The following is a 23,162-nucleotide window of genomic DNA, read 5'->3' on the forward strand; positions in this document are numbered from 1 at the left end:
TCTGAAGAGCACAATAATTCAACAATTTGGAAAAACTGTGTAGATGGCTGACAGAATACTAAACCATAAAATGTGAGATATAAAGAACAAAATCACGCATTCAGCTCTTTTGTTTAGTGTTCTGTGAGTGCCAGCTGAGGACAAAAATGAATGGTTCTGTGATAAGGCACGCTCAAAACTTTTCAAAGAAGATAGATGAGGGAAGGCAAAAACAGCAAATGGTGCACAGGGAGTGAATGGATATTGTCCCCTTCAAAAAATGTTTCATTTATTTTTCATGATAAATCTTCGGCTGAGATGCCTGAGCCCATCATTATTCGTACTAGCAGAAATGGCAGCGGATGATGCATCAAGTGCGGAGAATGGTGGGGTGGGAAGTGAGGACATTAGGAACTCTATCATGGTTTTGATAGAGGGACGGGTGAGGGCGAAGTGTGTGGACTGGGATGGGAAAGCTTGAGGGCCCTGTCAACCTTGGAGAGGGATCTTCAGTTGAGGGAAAAGGAAGACTCATCAGGAGCGCTGGTGTGAGAGGTGACAGAATAAATGCAATGGAGAAACTGGGGGAATGGAACAGTGAAAGCATCACAAATATAGATCGGAAGAGATGGGACAAGGGGTAAAATGTCAAGAAATGGTGAGGCGAATGATGGTCTGGGAAACAATAGCTTGATTTTTGGTGGCGGGATCATGCTTTCGGGTGAATTCGAGGAGGAACATGTAGATAAGAAATAGGAGGGGGCCAAGGTTAGTCCCTTGAGGGAAAACAGAAGTTATGATGTGAGAACGGGAAGGGAAGCCATTGGAGAGATATGGGGAACGGCGATTGATTCAACTGAAGCCGCTGATGTGTTTTGGGAACCTGACGAAGTTCTGACATGTCACAGAACTTACACAGGAAGTTCAAACTTCTATTGCTGTTTTTGCCCTGCCTCCAGTTCCCTATGACAGTGGGATCAGATGGCCAGAGCCCCAGAGACTGAGCTGTTTGCCCGAAATTCAAAGATGTGCGGGTTAGGTGGATTGGCCATGCTAAATTGCCCGTAGTGTAAGGTTAATGGGGGGATTGTTGGGTTACGGGTATACGGGTTACGTGGGTTTAAGTAGGGTGATCATTGCTCGGCACAACATCGAGGGCCGAAGGGCCTGTTCTGTGCTGTACTGTTCTATGTTCTATGTTCTATGGTTTGTTCAGATTTACTTAGAGCTTTTCATAACAGGTGTAAAGCCTGTGGAGCAGTGTAAGTCTCCCCATCCCAGCAATGTTCACCCCCACCTCCCTCCCCTAATGCCTCCCCCCCTCATCCCCAACCCCTCATTCCCCCCTACCCAGAAATGTTCAGTCTTGTCCAATGTCGGGGGGGAGGGGGGGGGGGGGGGGGGGGGGGGGGGGGTGTCAACTCCATTTAAAACAGTATAAGTCAATGAATTGAAGACTGACCTCAAGGGCATGTCTTTGGTTCATGGTGAAAAAAGGGAGGGACGGCTTCATTGGAATTCTGCTCACTGCTTGGCCTCCTGACTGTTCGTCACTACATCCCTGCTGGAGCCAGCATGCAAAGGTGCAAAACACCCAGGATGAAATGGTAAATGGGCAGATTAAATCGCAGACAGTGGCAAACACATCCTGTCCCTCGCTGACTGGAAGATCCGGGTCAATAGTATTGACTTTCACAATACAGCTGAATTCAAAAGTAACATTTCTTCCCAACAACAACAAACCAACTTGAATTTACATAGCGTTTTCTACACAATGAAACATCACAAAATGTTTCACAGGAGGCTCTATATAGTTGCCTTGTGAGTGGGACTCCCAGAAGAAACAGATGTTTATGTGTAAATGTCATTGGTTTCTTCCATTGCTCTTTCCTGTGAGGCATCTTACTCTCCTAGTGTGACAGGACACTGAGAAGGTGAGAGAAGTGGCGTGGCGTGTTGCGCAGGCAACGTAAGCACAGTCCAAGTGCTCATTAGGCTGGAGGACAACTCTTCCACCTTCTTCCCGGCTGAGTTGCCATCTCTTGGCATAGAAATGTAAACATTCCACATCTAGGACATGGCCAGTACGCACAAGATGGCATGAAGTGGCACGCAGCCTGTTCCTGGTCTATTGAATTCCACTATCACGCTGGCCTCACAGTCCAGGGTGAGGTACCTTTCAAATAAAGTGGAAAGTCATTGAATAACCTCAAAATTAAAATGTTGGAGATTCGGCATTCGAGTTTGCAACAAGCTGCTCGAACCCTCAGCAGAACCACATTCCTAGTTGTACCTATGTCCATGGTTCAATCTTATTCATCGGCACCTCATGAAGGCTGTAGATGGGGTAATATCAAATACATAAAACTTGCAGAATTTGGTGGTAAGCATGAGCTCCAGACGTGGAAGAGAAAATCAATTCTTGACCATGCTGCAAAGTGTAAGAAAGTTGAAGTTAGTAAAGCCAAGAAGAGTCATGTTGGACACAAAACATTAGTGGGGAGGGAAGAGATGAAGTCGATCGATGGATATGTGTGGATTCAAATCCACAGCAAAGGAACACACCAGTCCCAGAGCCATGGAAGCTCTGACAGATAACAAGTTCCGCTTTTCAATTAAGCACAATAAACAGTTGATAAATTGATGGCAGATGTGGGCTTAAATATCCAGAGCTGAAAGGATTTCCTGGATTAAAGACACATTAAAAATCTCAATGACTCTGTGTTGGAGACTCCAGATTCACAGTTTCAAAACTCACCGTGCAAATTACTTAGCTACATGGCTGAAGAGCACCGTTTGATGGTGCCATGGATCGCTTGTGCGTGCGAGTGTAATGCAGGATGTCTGACTTCCAATCAGGCTTCAGGAATTATCGTGTGTTTGAAAATGAAGACTTCCACAATGGCGGCATGTGGTGCTATGCAGCGCACAGAAACCACCCTGTCCCAGTTCCTACTTTGTGCTGACTTCACTGGATTGGACATAAAAGTAGAGTGGATTAGTCAGGCAATATTCCAGCTCCTGATCACGCTCCAGAAAAGTGTCCTGTTTTGGAGTCGCAATCCAATCTGCAGTTCAAATCTCAGCAACAAGCAAACTATTAACTTCATTCAGTAAATCAATGTAAGAATATAAAATAGGGAGTAAGAAAAGGCCTGAGGACTCACCCAGGCGTCCCTTCCTCACACTGAGTTGCTGAACATTGCATCGATGCTGTGTTTGTGTACCCTAACCATTGCTCATTTTCTTTTGTTTAGATACTGGATATTGTGCTTTACTTTGCAAACAGATAATCAAATTCAATATATTGCATTTTTACATTTAAATCGTTCTTAGGTATTTTTATTTCTCTTTTTAACTTTATCAATTAACTTGTAAGAAACTTACGACTGTCCTGGCCGATCTACAGCTGCTATTACATGCTGCATTATAACAGCCCAGCATGACCAGCCTTCCAATTTCCTCCTTTTAGGAGAACATGTGGCGCTGCCCAATGTTGGCATTGTTCACATTTGGAATGCACTTGGTGGGGAATTGTTGGCGCAGGTCTGCATCCTGCTGCTCGGTGATACAGCACATTGAAGGTCAAACGCCACACTTCCATGCCAGAAAGTTATTTTTAATGCAGCAGCGCCATTTAAACCAACGGTGGGAGAAAGGTTTCCAGTCGCATGTCGTAAATCAAAACTTGAAATAAAAATAGGAAAAAAGAGTAACATGATATATTCACACGGTGGCACGCTGCGCAAGACATTGATTGGGTATCATGGTGAAGGTTTCCAAATTCTGAGAGAGCGGCGATATTGCACCACAGAAGCACAAAGGGACAGGTGACCTGGTTCAGGGGTTTGGTGTTATGGGTTAGCTGGTAGGATGCACCAAACTTTTAGGGTGACTGATCGTCTAAATTCCCACTAATAGGGGGAACCCAAGTGGTTTCACTTGATGTCAACAATGGCATGCTTCATGCAGGAGTTAATGAATATCAGGAATTCTCCTTAACACAGGGCCACATAGTGGTTAGCACAGTTGCTTCACAACTCCAAGGTCCCAGGTTCGATTCCCGACTTGGGTCGCTGTCTGTGTGGAGTGTGCACGTTCTCACCGTGTGTACGTGGGTTTCCTCCGGGGGCTCCGGTTTCCTCCTACAGTCCAAAGCTGTGCAGGTTAGGTCGATTGGCCATTCTAAATTCACATTAGGGTTCAAAATGGTTAGGTGTGGTTACTGGGTTACCGGGATAAAGGGGATCGGGTGGAGTTGTGGGGCTTAAGTAGGGTGTTCTTTCCAAGCACCGGTGCAGACTCGATGGGCTGAATGGCCTCCTCCTGCACTGGCCAGAAAATTGGTTCACCACTGGTGCGCCATTGAGGTTCCTGCCTGTTAAGAAAATCCCATTGTGGTGGGAAGATGATGGGCTCCCCTTCTGTGCTGCCACCATTTTATGAGGCTTTCCACATCCCGGCCTGAGGGCTGGTAAAATCCAGTCCCCAATTTCTACCTGAAATTGTCATCATGTTCTCCCCTGCTGGAACAGATATATCCAACCTCTCCACCACTAGCCTGATATCACAATGATCTGGAGCTCTGTGTTAGTTCATCGTACCGACAATGGTTCAACGTGAATCAAATGGTGATCCTTAATTTGTGTTAATTGAACTCTTCATGTTGTGCAGATTTTACGGTTGAGAATTATTACAAAACTGGACCTGGATCGTCGATGTGGAATTCCTGAGTTTCTGCCCCATACCTCACACATTCGAGAGGATCAATCCTGGAGGGTTCAGCCAGTCCCTCGGAGATTACAGAACAGACACATAGATCTTGGAGATGTGTCTCCAGCCAATACTGAACATTTTATCAGGGCCCTGCGTTCCAATGCACAGGGTATTCAGGTATGAGATCCTACTGTTTGTACTACCATTAAGGATGAGAAACTAGCACAGTAGGATTGATGCACATCACACTTCCAAGATCATTGATCTTGGGCGAGTTAGAATAATCTTTATTAGTATTACAAGTAGGCTTACATTAACGCTGCAATGAAGTTACTGTGAAAATTCCCTAGTCGCCACACTCTGGCGCCTGTTCGGGTACATTGAGGGAGAATTCAGAATGGTCAATTCACCTAACAAGCACAGGCGCGATTCTCCGCTGCCCACGACAGGTCGGAGAATAGCGGGAGGGCGTCCCCGACATCTTTCCCGCCCTCCCGCTATTCTCCACCCCCCGCCCCACGACACGAATCGCTGCTCGCCGTTTTTTACGACGAACATCGATTCTCCCCAGGCCGATGGGCCGAGTTCCCAGGCCTTTACGGCCGTTTTAACGGCAGCAAACACACCTGCTTGCGGCCGTCGTAAAAACGGCCGCAACATGCCCGTTCTGGGCAGGGCCGGCTCAAGGCACCGGCAACTCGGGCAGTCGCCCGGGGCGCCATGTGCTAGGGGGCGCCAGAGACTCGGGTCCCGCGCATGCGCAGTTGGGCCGGTGCCAACCAGCGCATGCGCGGTGGCCGCCCTCCCCCGCTGTCCGCCTCCGCCCCCTCGGTCCCCCCCCCGCGGGTCCGCCCCGCCTCGGGTCCCCCGCCCGCCCCGCCCCGCCCCCCCTCGGCCCCGCCCCTGTGCCGGCGCTGGGAGCAGATTTCAGATAGAAATGATTGATATGAAATGGAAGGTTGCCGGTTTCTCACTGACATGCGCTGTACCCAGCATCTCCCTCACTCTGTAATAAAACACAGGGATGTCCGGGCCCCATTGCAACTGGGGATATGTCCGGCTGCTCTCTCAGTTTCAGCTCGTTTCCTTTTCACAGATTCAGGGAGAAGTGTGTGTGAGACAGGAACCCGGGCGGAGAAAGCCCGCCTCACAACTCAAAGCCCAACACATGAGTTTGTCTCGTTCAGCTGGAGTGAGGTTAGGAAATTGTCCAACCGTCTGGGAGGGGAGGTGTGTGGGGATGGAGCAGAAACTGGGATTGAAGTGGGAGCAGACGGGCTAACTGGCTCTGGGTGGACGGGATTTCGGCGGGAATATGACTAAATGTTAATTGTACCAGCTCAGCATTGAAAAGCTGCGGGTTTCTGACCCAGTTGAATATGAGGCTCCAATCTTAAACTTGGTGCCGAGAGTTGTATTCACTTCCATTGTGGAGAATTCAACAATGTGGGTTGGAGCAGGCAGGAGGAGGTTTCCCGCCCCCCCCCGGGTCCCGCCCCGCCCCCCCCGGGTCCCGCCCCGCCCCCCCCCTCGGGTCCCGCCCCGCCCCCCCCCCCTCGGGTCCCGCCCCCCCCCCCCCTCGGGTCCCGCCCCCCCCCCCCCCCCCCCCTCGGGTCCCCCCCCCCCCGCCGCCGCCGCCGCCGCCCCCCCCCCCCCCGGGTCCCGCCCCGCCCCCCCCCCCCCCCGGGTCCCGCCCCGCCCCCCGGGTCCCCCCCCCCTCGGGTCCCCCGCCGCCGCCCCCCCCCCCCCCCCCCGGCCCGCCCCCCCCCCCCCCCAAAGGCCGCCGAAGTTCAGCTTGCCCGGGGCGCCAGCAATCCTAGGGCCGGCGCTGGTTCTGGGCATCCAGGGCCCCGATTGGCACAGCCGTGCCAAGGGGGGCATGGGCCCGCGATTGGTGCCCACCGATCGCAGGCAGTGTGTCCGTAACGGACGCACTCTTTCTCCCTCCGCCGCCCCGCAGGATCAGTCCGCGGGGCGGCCGAGGGAGATGACGGCCCCGCGCATGCGCGGGTTGGAGCCGTCCAATCCGCGCATGCGCGGCTGACGTCACCGTGCGCATCAGCCGGCGTGACGCTTGGCGCGCGGACTTAGCGACGTTCGCTAAGGCCACGATGCCGTGGTTCACGGGGCCCCGCTGCTAGCCCCGCCCGGGGGGGGAGAATCGGGTCCCGGGAGGGGGCACGGAGGCTGCCGTGAAACACGGCCAGTTTCACGGCAGCCTTTACGACTCGCCGCATTTGCGGAGAATCGCGCCCCACATCTTTCGGGACTTGTGGGAGGAAACTGGAGGAAACCCACGCAGACACTGGGAGAACGTGCAGACTCGGCACAGACAGTGACCCAGTGGGAATCGAAAACGGGCCTCTGGCGCTGTGAAGCAATAGTACTAGCCACTGTGCTACTGTGCCACCCCAGTTGTTAAGGGAAGACACTTTTCAATATGAGTAAACATTTCCCCACATCAGAGGAAGAATGAGTACTTGGGCAACCTCGTTCTACAAATCTGCCATGCGCCTTCAATTATCTTTTTTTTTTAATAAACATTTTATTGAGGTATTTATGGTTTTACAACAACAACAAAATAAACAATGTACATAAATTTATAAACATAGTGCAAAAGCAGTCTTCCCCCCTTACAGGTCCCACCTTTACTAACCCCCCGCCCCTCCCACCTTCTGCTGACGGTTAATTTTCCGCAAAGAAGTTGACGAACGGTTGCCACCTCCAGGCGAACCCTAACATTGACCCTCTCAAGGCGAACTTGATTTTCTCCAAACAGAGAAAGCTAGCCATGTCAGATAGCCAGGTCTCCGACTTCGGGGGCTTTGGGACCCTCCACGCTAATAGTATCCATCTCCGGGCTACCAGGGAAACAAAGTCCAGAACGTCTGCCTCTTTCTCCTCCTGGATTCCCGGATTGTCCGACACACCGAAAATCGTCACCTCTGGACTCAGTGCCACCCTTATTTTTAACACCGTGGACATGACATCTGCAAACCCCTGCCAGAATCCCCTGAGCTTTGGACATATCCACAACATGTGGACATGGTTCGCTGGCCCTCCCGCACACTTTGCGCACCTATCTTCTACCCCAAAGAACCTGCTCATCCAGGCCACTGTCATGTGAGCCCGGTGAACGACCTTGAATTGTATCAAGCTGAGCCTGGCACATGTTGTGGACGGGTTGACTACTCAACCCGTCCGACCAAAGACCATCTTCTATTTCTCCTCCCAATTCCTCTTCCCACTTGCGCTTCAGCTCCTCAGTCTCCGTACCCTCTGACGCCATGAGTTCCTTGTAAATGTCAGAGACCCTCCCTTCTCCCACCCACACTCTAGAAACTACCCTGTCCTGTATCCCCCTTGGTGGGAGCAGGAAGGTTGAAACCTGCCTGCGTAGGAAGTCCCACACCTGCAGGTACCTAAATTTGTTTCCCCTCGCCAATCCAAATTTCTTCTCCAGCTCCCTCAGGTTAGGAAAGCTCCCCTCTATAAACATATCCCCCATTCTCTCAATCCCTGCTCTCTGCCATCTCCGAAATTCCCCATCCATCCTTCCCGGGGCAAACTGGTGGTTATTGCAAATTGGAGACCACACCGATGTCCCCTCCGCTCCCACATGCCTCCTTCATTGCCTCAAGACCCTCAGGGCCGCCTCCACCACGGGGCTGGTGGAGTACCGTGCCGGCAGGAACGGCTGGGGCACAGTTATCAATGCCCCCAAGCTGGTGCCCTTGCATGAAGCCACCTCCACACGCTCCTGTACCGACCCCCCTTCAATGATCTTAATATTTTAAACTTAATTCTGCTCAATATGAGAATCTCATTAATTTTAAGTGAGATGAAAAAATACGCAACAGTGGAAAGTATTAGGGAAGAGTATTTGAAGGGCATGGAACTTAGAAAGATCAATCGTAACTCACGTTAGTGCAATTTTATTGACCAAAAAAATCTACAGTCTTAGAAACAACTTTATACTTACCAAAGTACAACAATGTCCTGAATCGAGGAGAAAGCATGTTGATGCCAACAGGAGGTAAAAATACAGAATGGAGTTCAGCAAATACGGTATAATTTTTTAAAAATCTGCTAAACAAAGAAAACTGCTTTTCATTGTAGTTATTTAATAAACAATTTCAGGAAATGTACCTCACATTTGCAGTAACTTACAAAGAAACTCCTAATTAGTGCTGGAAGCACTTAAAGATTAGTTTTTAAAAAAATTTAGAGTACCCAATTATTTTTTTCCAATTAAGGGGCAATTTAGTGTGGCCAATCCACCTAGCCTGCACATCTTTGGGTTGTGGGGGCAAAACCCAAGCAAACACGGGGAGAGTGTGCAAACTCCACACTGACAGTGACCTGGAGCAGGGATTGAACCTGGGACCTTGGCGCTGTGAGGCAGTAGGGCTAACCCACTGCGCCACCGTGCTGCCCACTTATAAATGATAACAATCCCTCAATGTAGCTTGATTTCCTTTGATACAACATTCTGGTGAAACATATGTTACCATAGAGGACTTTAATTAATGTCTTCAAGTGACCCAGCTTCCAATTCATCAAATATTTTCCAATCAGGAAGTGGTTAGTTCAAGTCCTTTCACTCAAACGCAACACCAGTTAAGTTTCACCATTTGCCATCCTGGCTTCTTGATATTCAGAGCAAATTACTTCAAAATGCTTAACCAGGCAAAAATTAAAGTGGGAACTGCTGACTGAATGCCTTGATTCAGCTGCTTATTGATTGCCAGTCGTGTAGGGAAAGTCAGAAAGGTTACTTTGGTAATCGTTCATTATAATACCATTTAAGACTATGGAGCCATTGGCTAGAAGTAATTCTGGAGTAATGCCAATAAATCCCTGGGTGAAATAAAAACAGATAATGCTGGGAATATGCAGGTCAGACAGCCTTTGAAGAGAGAGACATTGAGTTAACGTTTCAGGTCAATAATCTTTCATAAAGGGCGCAATCAACCAGCCACATCCCGCCACAATGGGAGCATGACGTGGCTGGTAGATCCCAGGTGAAGCCTCCTGCAGACTTCCTGACAGCCACGACGCCTCACGGGATCTTCCCAAGTCCCGTGGGGTGTCGGATCAGGAACCCGCCCACAATGGGCAGGACCAAGCCTCGTTCTGTAAAAGCCTTGTTTACATAAATAGGCCTAATACCTACTTAAGGCCTACGCACCCAGTATCTACCGGCCTCCTGGGATCTATCGGCCTCTGCAGAGGGGCCTCAGCCGTGCGCCATTCAGTACTGGTCCACATAAATGTGGGCCAGGTGCAACGGCACCCAGACTGACTCCCAGGCCATAGGAGGCCCCCATGTGGCCAGGGATAGTGTAGGATGGCCTCCTGGCCCACACTGGAATGTGAGCACATTCTGGCACTGCCAAGGTGCCCAGGTGGCACTGCCAAGTCAGCAGTAGCACAGCCAGGGTGTCAGTGCCAGGGTGTCAGTGCAGGGGTGCCCGGGTGCAAGGGCCAGGGCCCAAGAGGGACCATGCCCATGAAAGGAGGGTGGGGGTTCCAGGGCAGGTAGGAAGAGGCCTCTAGGAGGTTGAGGGGTGACGGGTGGGGGTCCTGGCAGGGGGATTAAAGAGGGGGGGGATAGTGTCCATGTGTGTGGGGTGACGGTGTTTGGAGGTTTGGGGACTCACAAGCTCACTTAGAGATTTGGGCATCCTTTCAAAATATTGGCCTGATCTCTGAGTTCAGCTCCCCAGAAATGAAAAAAATTGTAAGTGTGGACTAAACTGGTGAGAAATCCCTCGTGCCCAAAAAGGTGTCTAAATGTGGTTAGATCACGGTGGCAGAGTTGGCAGGAAACTCACAGCAAAACCTGCCACAAATAACACTGTGAAACTTTTCCATAAATCGTGCGCCAAAACTCTGGTTCAAGGTGAGTTTGTAAATCTGGTGTATATATACACAATCTTTATGTTAATATTTCAGTAGGATCATGATTAAAAATTAGGCCTTGTGGCACAGTGGTAGCAACCCTGCCTCTGAGCCAGAAGCTCCAGGTTTGAATCCCGCCCCAGGACATGATGGTCAAGGAAGATGTGTTCATTGTGGTCAAACAGGCTGAATGTGTCAACCTACAAATCCTTCCAACATGCCAATGGCTGGAAAGCCACCTGTTCAGCCATGCTTCATGCGTAATGGAGCCCCTCAAGCTATAAGCCTCTGGCGACAGACTAGTGACCAGTTCCGGGAATACCAGCTATGGAAACAGTGCACCACTAAGTAGGGCAAGAGATTTGGAATGATAGGATGAACTATGTAAATCAGTTCCCAAGTTTACTAGCTTCTGGGTCTCCATCTTAAGCATCATGTCAGAGATACTTAATGTTGATCTGGAGCTTTGTCCTTGATGGCCATTTCCAGGGTATCCGAATCACCGATGCTGCAGACGGGGGTGAAGGCGGATGTCCTCGCCTTTGCTTAGTTAATAGCCCAGAGGCAAGTTCTGCTTGGGTGGAGATCTTCTCTTCCCAGTATCTTGGCTTGGTTGGTTGACCTCATGTCATTCTTACAGTCGGAGAAGGTCAAGTACACCATTGGGGGGTTGGTAGAAGGGTTCTACCTAAGATGGCAGCCATTCATTTCCTTTTTTAAAAAGTTAGTCACCGTCAGTTGTTAAGGGACTTGGTTTAATGTTGGGGTGTTAAGATAATTGGGGTTCTTGGTGGTTTATTGTGTTGTCTTTGCTTTGTAACTTGAACACTTTTATATTATTTTGTTCAGAATGAAAAATTTTCAATAAAAATATTTTTTGAAGAAGTAAATCAGGTTCTCCTCTCCGAGAAAAACTGTTAGATATATTTTGACTTATGTTTGCAGACAGATTTTGATGATGGACACTGTCCAACTTACTTCAATCAAATCCGAGGGCTTTCCAATGTGTACAAGGCAGTTCACAATCAGTTTCCAGGTAAGAATCTTGCTCCCATTTTGGTCGCTTTGGTCTAATGTCTCTCTCAATGGCCTGACAACAGCTTTGTTAAACAAACAGCATCCTTTCAAAGTTTTCCCCACTTTCAAACTGTCTTGGGTTCGTGAACCTGGGGATTAACTTACTCCAGTTATGAAGCGTTATTAGATTAGAAACATGGAATACCTGCAGGTAAAGGCGTTTGCTAGGCGACAGGTAGAGGGATTCCCTTTGCTGCCCTCGCAGGGGACGATGGACAGAGTGCTTTCGGGGGTGTGGGTAGGAGAGGGGAAGGTGTCTGACATCTATAAGGTAATGCAGGAGGTGGAGGAGTTGTCAGTGGAGGAGCTGAAGGCTAAATGGGAGGAGGAACTCGGGGAGCAGATAGAGGACGGGACTTGGGCGGAGGCCTTGGAGAGAGTCAACTCCTCCTCCTCATGTGCGAGGCTTAGTCTCATCCAATTTAAGGTGCTGCACCGGGCCCATATGTCCGGGACTAGGATGAGTAGGTTCTTCGGGGGTGAGGACAGGTGCACCAGATGTTCGGGGAGTCCTGCGAACCACGCCCATATGTTCTGGGCATGCCCAGCACTGGAAGAATTCTGGAAGGGGGTGGCGGGGACGGTGTCGAGGGTGGTTGGATCCAGGGTCAAACCAGGGTGGGGACTCGCGATTTTTGGGGTTGGGGTGGAGCCGGGAGTGCAGGAGGCGAAAGAGGCCGGTGTCCTGGCCTTTGCGTCCCTAGTAGCCCGTCGAAGGATTCTGTTACAATGGAAGGATGCAAGGCCCCCAAGCGTGGAGACCTGGATCAGTGACATGGCGGGATTTATAAAATTGGAAAAGGTCAAATTTGCCCTGAGAGGATCAATACAAGGGTTCTATAAACGATGGCAGCCTTTTCTGGACTTCCTGGCTCAGAGATAGGTAACTGGGTCAATAGCAGCAGCAACCCGGGGGGGGGGGGGGGGGGGGGGGGTGCATTATTGTAGTGTTTATTCTGTAACTTTATAGTGTGTTAATTTGCGTTGTTGTTAAAATGCTGGGTTGTTCATGGGGATGGGGCGAATGTATATGATTGTTAATATTATTGTTATTTTCGGTATTTTACTAAGGTGCGTTATTGTTGTATAAAATCAAAATTTCTCAATAAAAATTATTTAAAAAAAAAAAAAGATTAGAAACATGGAAAATAGGAGCAGGAGTTGGCCATTTGGTCCCTGGAGCCTGCTCTGCCATTCAATATGATCCATTGCTTCCTTTTGCCTCAAGACCTATGTAACTTCTTGAAAACATATGTTTTGGCCACAACCGCTTCCGATGGTAGTGAATTCCACAGGCTTACTACTTTATAGGTGAAGAAATTTCTCCTTATCTCAGTCCTAAAAGGTTTACCCTGTATCCTAAGACTATGGTCTCTGCTTCGGAACACTTCCACCATCGGGAATATCTTTCCTACATCTACCCTGTCTGGTTCTGTTAAAATTTTATAGGCTTCTAAGAGATTCCCCCTCATTCTTGTGAACTCCAGCGAATATAATCCTAACCGACTCAATCTCCCCACCAATATCTAACTTCACTTAGTCACCTTTTCAGGCCGTGGGGAGTTTCTCACCAGTTTAGCCCACACTTAGAATTATTTTCATTATTGGGGAGCTGAACTCGCTGGCCAGACCAGCTCCACAGAGATCGGGCCGCCATTTTGAAAGGGTGCCCCAATCTCTAAGTGAGCTTGTGGATACCCCCCCCACTCCCCACCCATGGGCAATGTGACCCCCCACACAAGACCCAAAGTCCTTGATGAATAATTCAGTCCGACTGTACGTCCCTTGGTAACAAAATTTGATTGAGAACTCTATCGCTTATTTACAAGAAGCTTCACATGGAATATGTCCATCAAATATTTGTGAATACTTTTCAGAATTATCCAATTAACGTATTCCAAGAAGGAAAACAAAAGATGGTCCCAAACAAAAAATCCAATGGAATAACACTTTGTAACTTTAGGATGTTCTATGGCTAATTTCTATTATTTTTATTCATTCAAGGGGCGTGGCCATCACTAGCAAGGCCCGCATTTATTGCCCATCCCCAATTGCCCTTAATTGAGAGGTGGTGGTTATCTTGATTTGCTGCAGTTCATGTAGGTACGCCCACAGTGCTTTTAAGGAGGGAATTCCAGGATTTTGTCCCGGTGACAGTGAAGGACCGACAATATATTTCCAAGTGAGAATGGTGAGTGGCTTAAAGGGGAACTTGCAGGGCAGCATGGTGGCCTAGTGGTTAGCACAACCGCCTCACGGCGCTGAGGTCCCAGGTTCGATCCCGGCTCTGGGTCACTGTCCGTGTGGAGTTTGCACGTTCTCCCCGAGTCTGCGTGGGTTTCGCCCCCACAACCCAAAAATGTGCAGAGTAGGTGGATTGGCCACGCTAAATTGCCCCTTAATTGGAAAAAATAATTGGCTAATCTAAAATTTAAAAAAGAAAAAAAAAAAGGGGAACTTGCAGGTGGTGGTGTTGCCCTGTGTCTGCTACCCTTGTACTTCTAGATGGATGGGCCTCGTACACTGCTCTGAGGAGCTCCTGCAGTGATGTGCTAGAGCTGATGATTGACCACCAACAACCACATCCACCTTCCTTTCTGCTAGTTTTGACTCCAACCAGCAAAGAGCTTTCGCCAAATTTCAATTGACTCCAGTTTTGTTTGGCCTCCCTGATGTCATACTCAGTCAAATGCTGCCTTGACGTCAAGGACGGTCACTCTCACCTCACCTCTGGAGTTCAACATTTTTGTCCATCTTTGAACCATTTGCCTAAGCATTTGAACTATTTACCTAATATAATCTTACACAATCATAAAATTCATATTCAAACAGTTCATAATAATGAAGTGAATACTAGAACCCGTTTGTAAATTCCAATTATTGTGTGCAAAATACACAATTTGGTGTTTCAAGGCTGCTATCCCAAGAACAAAAACCGAAAACCCCTTGAAATAAACGTGACACAGACAATATTTTAACCCACATCTTTCAGCACAGTGGCTAGCACTGCTGCCTCACAGGGATCTGGGTTCGTGTCTGACCTCAGGTGACGGTGTAGAGTTTGCACATTCTCCCTGTGTCCGCGTGGGTTTCCTCCGGATGCTCCGATTTCCTCCCACAGTCCATGGACGGGCAGGTTAGCTGAATTGACCATGCTAAATTGCCCCTTAGTGCCCAAAGGTTAGGTGGGGTTATCGGGATAGGGCAGGGGATTGGCCCCAGGCAGGGTGCCCTTTCGAAGGATCGGTGCAGACTCGATGGGCCAAATGGCCTCCTTCTGCGCTGTAGAGTTCCTATGATTTAGAGGACTACAGTTTTTATTTTATTTAGAGTCCCACCATCTCAGAGTTTTGAATTTCTGCTCACATTGCCTTGTGTGTGGATTTGTCGAGATCAACTATAGCATTTTCGTGGAGTCCAGTTTGTGGGTTAACTGGCAATTTTGATTGGTTACCACTGACAACAATTTGTTTATGTATGTAAATTCTAGGGCAGCACGGTGGCACAGTGGTTAGCATTGCTGCCTAAGGCGCTGAGGACCCGGGTTCGAATCCCGGCCCTGGGTCACTGTCTGTGTGGAGTTTGCACATTCTCCCCGTGTCTGCGTGGGTTTCGCCCCCACAACCCAAAGATGTGCAGAGTAGGTAGATTGGCCACGCTAAATTGCCCCTTAATTGGAAAAAATAATTGGGTACTCTAAATTTATATTTTTAAAAAATGTATGTAAATTCTTGCAGTATAGCTTTATTGTCTTCAATAAAATCATTTATTGGTAAACCTTGGCAAGATCACTTTTAGGCAGGCATAATGAGACAACTGAAATTCACATTGGCTTTAACCTTTTAAAAGATCAGTCAGACTATTATGCTTCAAACAGTAGAGGATGATGTTTACTGTGGCTGGGTATTATTGGATGCAAGGGCATAACCAGACTCTTTGTCTCCCTTCATCAGTGAGTCAATATGTTGTGTACACCCGGTGAACGTGTAAGAAGTATGAGGAAGGAGCTACGCTCTGAAAGCTAGTGACTCCAAATAAACCTGTTGGACTTTAACCTGGTGTTGTAAGACTTCTTACACTGCAAAGAATTTACTGTGAAAATCCCCTAGTTGCCAACTACGGCGCTTGTTCGGGTTAAAATCCGCACCCACCCCCCATAATCAGCTGGTTGGAATCTTTGCCAACCCTCAAAAACGCCACATCGTCTCAATTTGGAACATACATATTCACCAGCACCACAGGCCTTCTAACCTCTAACCTTCCAGTCATCATCACAAATGTACCCCCAAGGTCTGTCACTATACATCCCACCTCAAAAGCCACCCTCTTATTGCTCAACATTGCTATGCCCTCATTTTCATATCTAACCTCAAATGGAATACCTGCCCCACCCAGCCCTTCCTCAACCTCATCTGATCCCCCCACCTTCCAATGCACCTCCTGATGAAACGCCACATCCACCTTCAAACCCCTTAAATGAGTGATACGTGAGACATCTTAATCAGCCACTCAGCCCCCGAACCTTTCAAGTACTGAACCGGGTCGGGTGGGTTCCCCCCCCAATAAGCCATAGCCCCTCTTTAACCAGCTCTGGGTCCAAGCCTCGTTCACCCTCTGGGCCTTCCCAAGATGTCAGCCCCAATCTCCCCATAACCCACTGTGCCACACCAATTCCACGCACATCAGCATCCCTCCTCCCCCCCCCCTGCCCCCCATAAACAGAGGGAACAAAAACACCAACCCATCCAATCCCCTCCCCCACACCCTCCACAGATCGTCCCCCCACTACACTCCCATTAAGTAGCCTGCCTGCTAGCACAATGGCCCCACGATGCAACCAGCTACCCCGCCTTCCCCTCGACTATCCCCACCTGCAATTTCCCAAAAACAGTTGAACACACATACTCAATCCACGCTCACACGTGGTAAATACAACAATCTGCCGGTATACACACCCACATTTCCCATACTAGCATCTCCAAAGTTCAGTGTCCTCACAAGCCTCCCAGTCCATGGTCTCTCATAAAATTGTTCGAATCCTCCAGTGTACAGTATCAAAATAAAATTCCTGATTCTGGTGTGTGACCCACAGACGAGCAGGATACAGCCTCCCAAACTTCACTCCTTTCTAGTAGAAGGCCGCCTTGACCCTGTTGGACCCAGGCTACCAATTGGCCAGTTCCTCACCCAAGTCCTGGTAGATATGCACCATGTTTTTCCCAGGTACATTCTCTCATCTCCATCGCCCACCTCAGAATCTTCTCCTTACCCAGAAAACTGTGCAACCGCACAACTGTCGCCCTCAGCTACTACCCCGCCATCGGCCTCCTCCTCAACGCCCTGTGCGCTCGATCCACCTCGGGAGGACAGTCAAAGACCCCCCTCCCCACCAGCTTCTCAAACATCCTGGCCACATAATTTGTGGCCTGCGTTCTTCAATCCCCTCAGGCAGCCCCACAATCCAGAGGTACAGTCTCCTAGAGTGATTCTCAAGGTCCTCCATCTTCTCCTCCACTCACTTCTGGCCCTCCGCCACGAACACCATCTCTGCCTCCAACGAGATCAACCAATCCGCATGATCCTCATTGGGCAGCACGCTAGCACAAGTGATTAGCACTGTGGCTTCACAGCGCCAGGGTCCCAGGTTCGATTCCCTGCTGGGTCACTGTCTGTGCGGAATCTGCACGTTCTCCCTGTGTCTGTGTGGGTTTCCTCCGGGTGCTCCGGTTTCCTCCCACAGTCCAAAGACATGCATTGTAGGTGGCTGGCCATGATAAATTGCCATTAGTGACCAAAAAAGTTAGGAGGGGTTATTGGGTTACGGGGATAGGGTAGAGGTAGGGGCTTAAGTGGGTCGGTGAAGACTCGATTGGCCGAATGGCCTCCTTCTGCACTGTATGTTCTATGTATCCACCACCGTCTCCTCCACTTTCTGGAATGCCGAACTCTGAGCCTCCATCGTTTGCTCCACTCTCTCAATGGCCGCCCTCATTGGTTCCTCCACCTGTGCCAGGTCCTCCAATGTCTCTTGCCTCTGCTGCTGGAACTCGCCATTCAATAAGTCCATCAATTGTTCAGTGGACCACTGGGCAGCCAACGACGCCCCAGAACCCTCCGCCACCTTTCCCTCTGTCGCACTTCGAAAGTCCTTCCAGCCACACTGCTGACCCTTGCCCGTTACCTTCCTTGTCTGATAAGCCATAAACAGGCCCTACCAGAGGAGAACTCTTGTCTCTCACTGCTCATGCACCTTGCACCAGCAAACACCCCCCGATATATAGGGTGAAAAGGACCAAATAATTCCACCTTGAGCAGGAGCCACCAAAAGCTAAACCACTCACTCCATGGCCACCACCGGACGTCCTGACTGTAAGAATCATTAACCATTAAGAAGCAAAAGTACCTGGAGTACACAGTAGCACCGGGGCCTCCTGTGCCAGGATATTGTCTTCAGTCAGTGAGCCACACTTAGCCAGCAAATTTGCTATTTAAATCAGGCGGCTGCTCCTTTGGGATGGGCGTCTTTGCCGTGCCTGGAATCAGGCAACTTTTTTTTTTTTTTTTTTTTTTTTTTTTATAAATTCAGTGTACCCAATCATTTTTCCAATTAAGGGGCAATTTAGAGTGGCCAATCCACCTAGCTTGCACCTTTTTGGGTTGTGAGGGCGAAACCCACGCAAACACGGGGAGAATGTGCAAACTCCACACGGACAGTGACCCAGAGCCGGGATCGAACCTGGGACCTCGGCGCCGTGAGGCAGCAGTGCTACTCACTGCGCCACCGTGCTGCCCTGGAATCAGGCAACTTAAGATAATGTAGACGGGAATGTGGCATGGCCCTTCCCGGGATATTCACACTCTGTTTCCATCTGGCGGAGGAGATTAATATCAACCCTAAAGAGTCGATTGGCCAAGAAGTTTTGCTGGTCAGTTTTAAACACAGAAAATGCTGGAAATACTCTGGCAGTTTCTGTGGGGAACAGGAAAAGCAGAGTTAACATTTCAGAACTGATAAAAGTCAGATGTAAATTTGTTTCTGAACAGGTGTAAGGGAGTGGGAGGGTAGAAAGAAAAATGAAACCCATGTGAGTTTTACCACATTATTCATATTCCTTTGGAAAAATCTTTAAGAGTCATTCACTTTTGGTGAGGAAAATTTGATTATTTCGGAGTGTATACTCCAAAAAGACAGGACTTACCAATAATAACATGGTTGCAATATTGTTTAATTATATGTCTAGATATACCACCTATTTCAAAGGCCCCCATTCTAATGCTAAGACCCAGAGCATGGAACATGGTCGAACACAACATGCTGGTATGTTGTTCTTCAGTTTTTGCTTGGAAAATAATTTTCTTAAGGTCTTTTGTTGCTTGTTGAGGCTGTTCTAAAATTCCATGCGAAATGTGCATTGGTTACAATCAACAGGTTAATGGAAAGGAGGTCCCAGGCCCTCTGTTTGACTTTGGATTGCTGATGTATCACAATGGGCGAATCTTGTTCGAAAAAGAATGTGGTCCTTTCTTTTATTTGTCAAAGGTACTCTGAATGATTTTCTGTTAATATTAATTATTGTATCACAGTCTTTTTTATGATTGTTTTCTGGTTACCTGTCCCCCCTCAATAGTGATAGTTATATCTGGCCACCAAACTAATTGCAGTTCAATACATGTGATCTGATGCCATTGCTTTTTTTTTGACAAAGAAATGTTGGCATCGGCTGGATCATTTACCCAAACCTTCACATTCTCCATTTATATTTTGCCAAAAAACAAAGGCGGATTGGTAGCATTCTTTGAATTTGGTAGATATTGGTTGATGCCATGAGAGTTACTGGATGGTGAGCAAGAGGGAGGTCAAGTATTGCTATTGGTATGGCTGAGATCGGATACCCACACTGATCGGGATTGAACTTAGGACATCCCTAGGTATGGCCCTTCCTAGGTATGGACCAACTAATGATGAATATGTTGATTAAATGCATGTCCTGGAAGATATTTTCAAGGTTAACAGACTGTCTGTTTCATCACATTTTAGGTTGAAAATCATTTGGAGGCCAAATTGTGGAATAATATATTTGTCTGGGTTCAAAAGAAGGTATGTTACAATTGATAAATAGCACTGAATCCAAGTTATGAATTGTTAGATGGAGTGCAAATTGAATTTACACTGCATTTTATGTGCCCCATGCCCTATATAAAATTCTCAACTGTTTTAAGTTACTGTTATGCTCTTCGGACATTGATATAAAAATTGTCAATGTATGTGATTGAGTCCATGAGTGTTTGAACATGGCACTTCAGAAAGTGGTGAGGTGCAGGATGTTGCTGATTTTCCAGCTGCTTTCCTGAAAATGCTGGTACATCTCTGTACTACAAATTATTTTCATAATTCAGATTCTTCACTTTGGAGAAGTTGTTTGAAGGTCTGGAAGAATACTAAGGCTGGTTTGGTATCACAAACTTTCCTTCTGTATCTGTAACCATATATATATACCACCCGATAGTGTAATTAGTCCTTAAAGCAAATGGGTTTTATGATACAAGTCATACTAATGTGCTTGTGGAGCTCCAGTTTCTGCTCGCCACTTATAACTCGGCAGTGGAATGCTGGAAATACTCTGGCAATTTCTGTGGAGAACGGGAAAAGCAGAGTTAACATTTCAGAACGGATAAAAGTCAGATGTAAATTTGTTTCTGAGCAGGTGTAAGGGAGTGCGAGGGTAGAAAGAAAAATGAAACCCATGTGAGTTTGACCACATTATTCATATTCCTTTGGAAAAATCTTTAAGAGTCATTCACTTTTGGTGAGGAAAATTTGATTATTTCGGAGTGTATACTCCAAAAAGACAGGACTTACCGATAGTAACATGGTTGCAATATTGTTTAATTATATGTCTAGATATACCAAATATTTCAAAGGCCCCCATTCTAATGCTAAGACCCAGAACATGGAACATAGTCGAACACAACATGCTGGTATGTTGTTCTTCAGGGTTGCTGGCTGCACCAGGATTCCACAGGAATGTGACACTCTGCTACTTTGAACACATCAATTGAGCTCACTGTCCTCCCTGATGTTTCAGTTAGCCATGGTACTTCACTTTCTTTGGTTTGGTGCCTGACAGTTTGGCCAAGGTTAGCGACACACTATCCAGAGGAATCCTGTGTGTAAATGTGCCAGCAAAACTGTCCTTTTCTCTCTTTCAAACTAACATTAGCTAAAGGAGATGGGCCTGATGGTCTAGTTTCATCCTGAATACATGAACATTCATAGAATGGAGTCTATAAACCCAAAACAGAAAACATTAATCCCACTGTATTTTTTTGTTTCCAGTTGGGTTTGCCAATTGGTTGTATCAAAGCCACTGTCTTGATAGAAAATATCTTGGCCACGTTTGAGATGGAGGAGATTCTCTATGAGCTGAGAGACCATTCCGCTGGATTGAACTGTGGAATCTGGGATTACTCGGCCTCTTTTGTAAACAAAGTTGGTGAGCAGGAACTTCTCAACTCGTATTCACATTTGGAAGTATTGTTACTTGGTTGGTTTCAAATTACCGAGAAGTGTAGTTTCAATCTGTTGCATTCCATAAGGGAAATGGGAAAAAAACCAAAGCAGGTACAAATCCACTTCTGGGAGAGTCTAAAACTTGAGTCATTAATACAAATTAGTCACCAACACATCCAATATGATATCCAGGAGCCTCCTTATCAGAGAGTGGTTAAAATGTCCAACTCACGAGCACTTGGGAGTATTGGAAGAAAATGGGAAAGCCAGATAAATTCATGGCAGAGAGAGGTATATAAGGATTTGCTAATAGGGCGAGATGAAGATAGGTGGGGAAAGCACATGTGGAGCATAAACTCAGAACAGTTGGGCTGAATGGCCTGTTTTCTATGACAGTGCTGCATAACTGTGACTGAATTGAAGAAGTTTACCCATTGTGGTGCTTATTTCTTGAGAATATCAAATCCTCAGAATTCAGCTGCATTGTTTAAATCTTCACCACGTCCATTGTGGCAGCTTTTGGGGAACTGATGATGTAACATTCAATTCACGTGATCTCCTGGTGGAATAGTTTTATTTGATGACATTTAAAATTTCACCCATGGAACGCCTCTAACGGCTTAGTTGGTAACCCTTTGGAAAGGAGTAGATACCTGCCAGTGTACTGTTGGACCTTCTTTGGTGTATAGATAGGCTGATTCACAAAGTAAGAAACTGTGGATTATCCACTACTGTTCTCCCACATGATTAGGCTCTGATTTTACTGAGCGATTAGATCCGAACAATGTGAGGCAGAACAAAATATTCCATCGATGGGAAAAAGAGCACACACAACTCATTTCACAATCACCGTTTTTCAGGCTGTCGTCAGGAGTTCCTTTTACCAGATCGCAGTAGGTATGTGAATATGGAGAAACTGTTTTTGAAGAGTTACATGGATCTCCTGGTAAAGACCTGTCATAAACGAGGTGCTTTGGCCACTGGAGGAATGGCAGCACTGTTACTGCCCCAGGACAAGGAAAGCTTGGAGTATCAGAGAATCACAGCAATTGTCACACGGTATGTACAGCTGCATTCACAATGGGTAGACTGCAGTGAGAGCTAGTATCCAAAACAAAGAGATACATGCTGTCTTTCTTTACAATCTCTTCTCTTTAAAACAGTTCTAATTAAACAGCATTCAATGAAATCGTTGACTTCTGGAATGAAAGCTCAATGGATAAATGCACTATTAAATTGCAATTTAGATAGAATTTAGATTTGCATAGGAAGGTCCCAGGTTTAATCCTGGATGGTGATCAGAAATTTTTTATTTTTATTTTTTAAAATAAATTTAGAATGCCCAATTCATTTTTTCCAATTAAGGGGCAATTTAGCGTGGCCAATCCACCTAGCCTGCACATCTTTGGTTGTGGGGGCAAAACTCACGCAAGCACGGGGAGAATGTGCAAACTCCACACAGACAATGACCCAGAGCCGGGATCGAACCTGGGACCTCAGCGCCGTGAGGCAGCAGGGCTAACCCACTACGTTACCGTGCTGCCCACAGATGGTGATCAGAAATAGGAACTCTTGATTATATTGATTCCTCCCTAGCCTAGGGTCTCTGAGGCTAGTTGTAGGGCCCTGTTCCAATGCACCCCATTCCCCATAGCTTGTGATGTGGTTCACTTACGTTTTCTAGAAACTACAAATATATTCATACACAAGGCCCTGCCCTCTGCAAACAGAAAGAACATGTCCAAACATTGCACCTTTTTCACTCAAACAAGAGCTTAGCGGAACTATTCCCTGATGCATTACCCATGGCAATGCCTAGACCAATCAGAGTTCACTTTACAACCCATCAGCAGCTTTCTTTTTCCTCATGCACTATAAATTGTTATTCTCTTTGAAATTTGGTATCCTTCCATCTGTCGTGATGAGTACAAGACAAAAAACTTCAACAGCATGTCCATTTTTTCAGCAATACACA

At 47.3% G+C, this 23,162-nt stretch overlaps 1 protein-coding gene across 3 annotated transcripts in view; it reads left to right on the forward strand.

The window, feature by feature from the left end:
* The window catches only part of mlsl (malate synthase-like), a 60,420-nt gene that overhangs the window by 12,143 nt on the left and 25,115 nt on the right, over positions 1 to 23,162 (forward strand). For all 3 annotated transcript variants that reach the window (XM_038792481.1, XM_038792482.1, XM_038792483.1), the window contains exons 4-10: positions 4,654 to 4,872; positions 11,545 to 11,635; positions 18,918 to 18,994; positions 19,106 to 19,216; positions 19,715 to 19,774; positions 21,014 to 21,170; positions 22,048 to 22,246. In XM_038792481.1, the coding sequence (XP_038648409.1) occupies positions 4,654 to 4,872; positions 11,545 to 11,635; positions 18,918 to 18,994; positions 19,106 to 19,216; positions 19,715 to 19,774; positions 21,014 to 21,170; positions 22,048 to 22,246 (914 nt within the window). The remainder of the gene's footprint in view (positions 1 to 4,653; positions 4,873 to 11,544; positions 11,636 to 18,917; positions 18,995 to 19,105; positions 19,217 to 19,714; positions 19,775 to 21,013; positions 21,171 to 22,047; positions 22,247 to 23,162) is intronic.

The sequence above is a fragment of the Scyliorhinus canicula genome, chromosome 3 (genome assembly GCF_902713615.1).
Source record: "Scyliorhinus canicula chromosome 3, sScyCan1.1, whole genome shotgun sequence".
Taxonomy (NCBI): domain Eukaryota; kingdom Metazoa; phylum Chordata; class Chondrichthyes; order Carcharhiniformes; family Scyliorhinidae; genus Scyliorhinus; species Scyliorhinus canicula.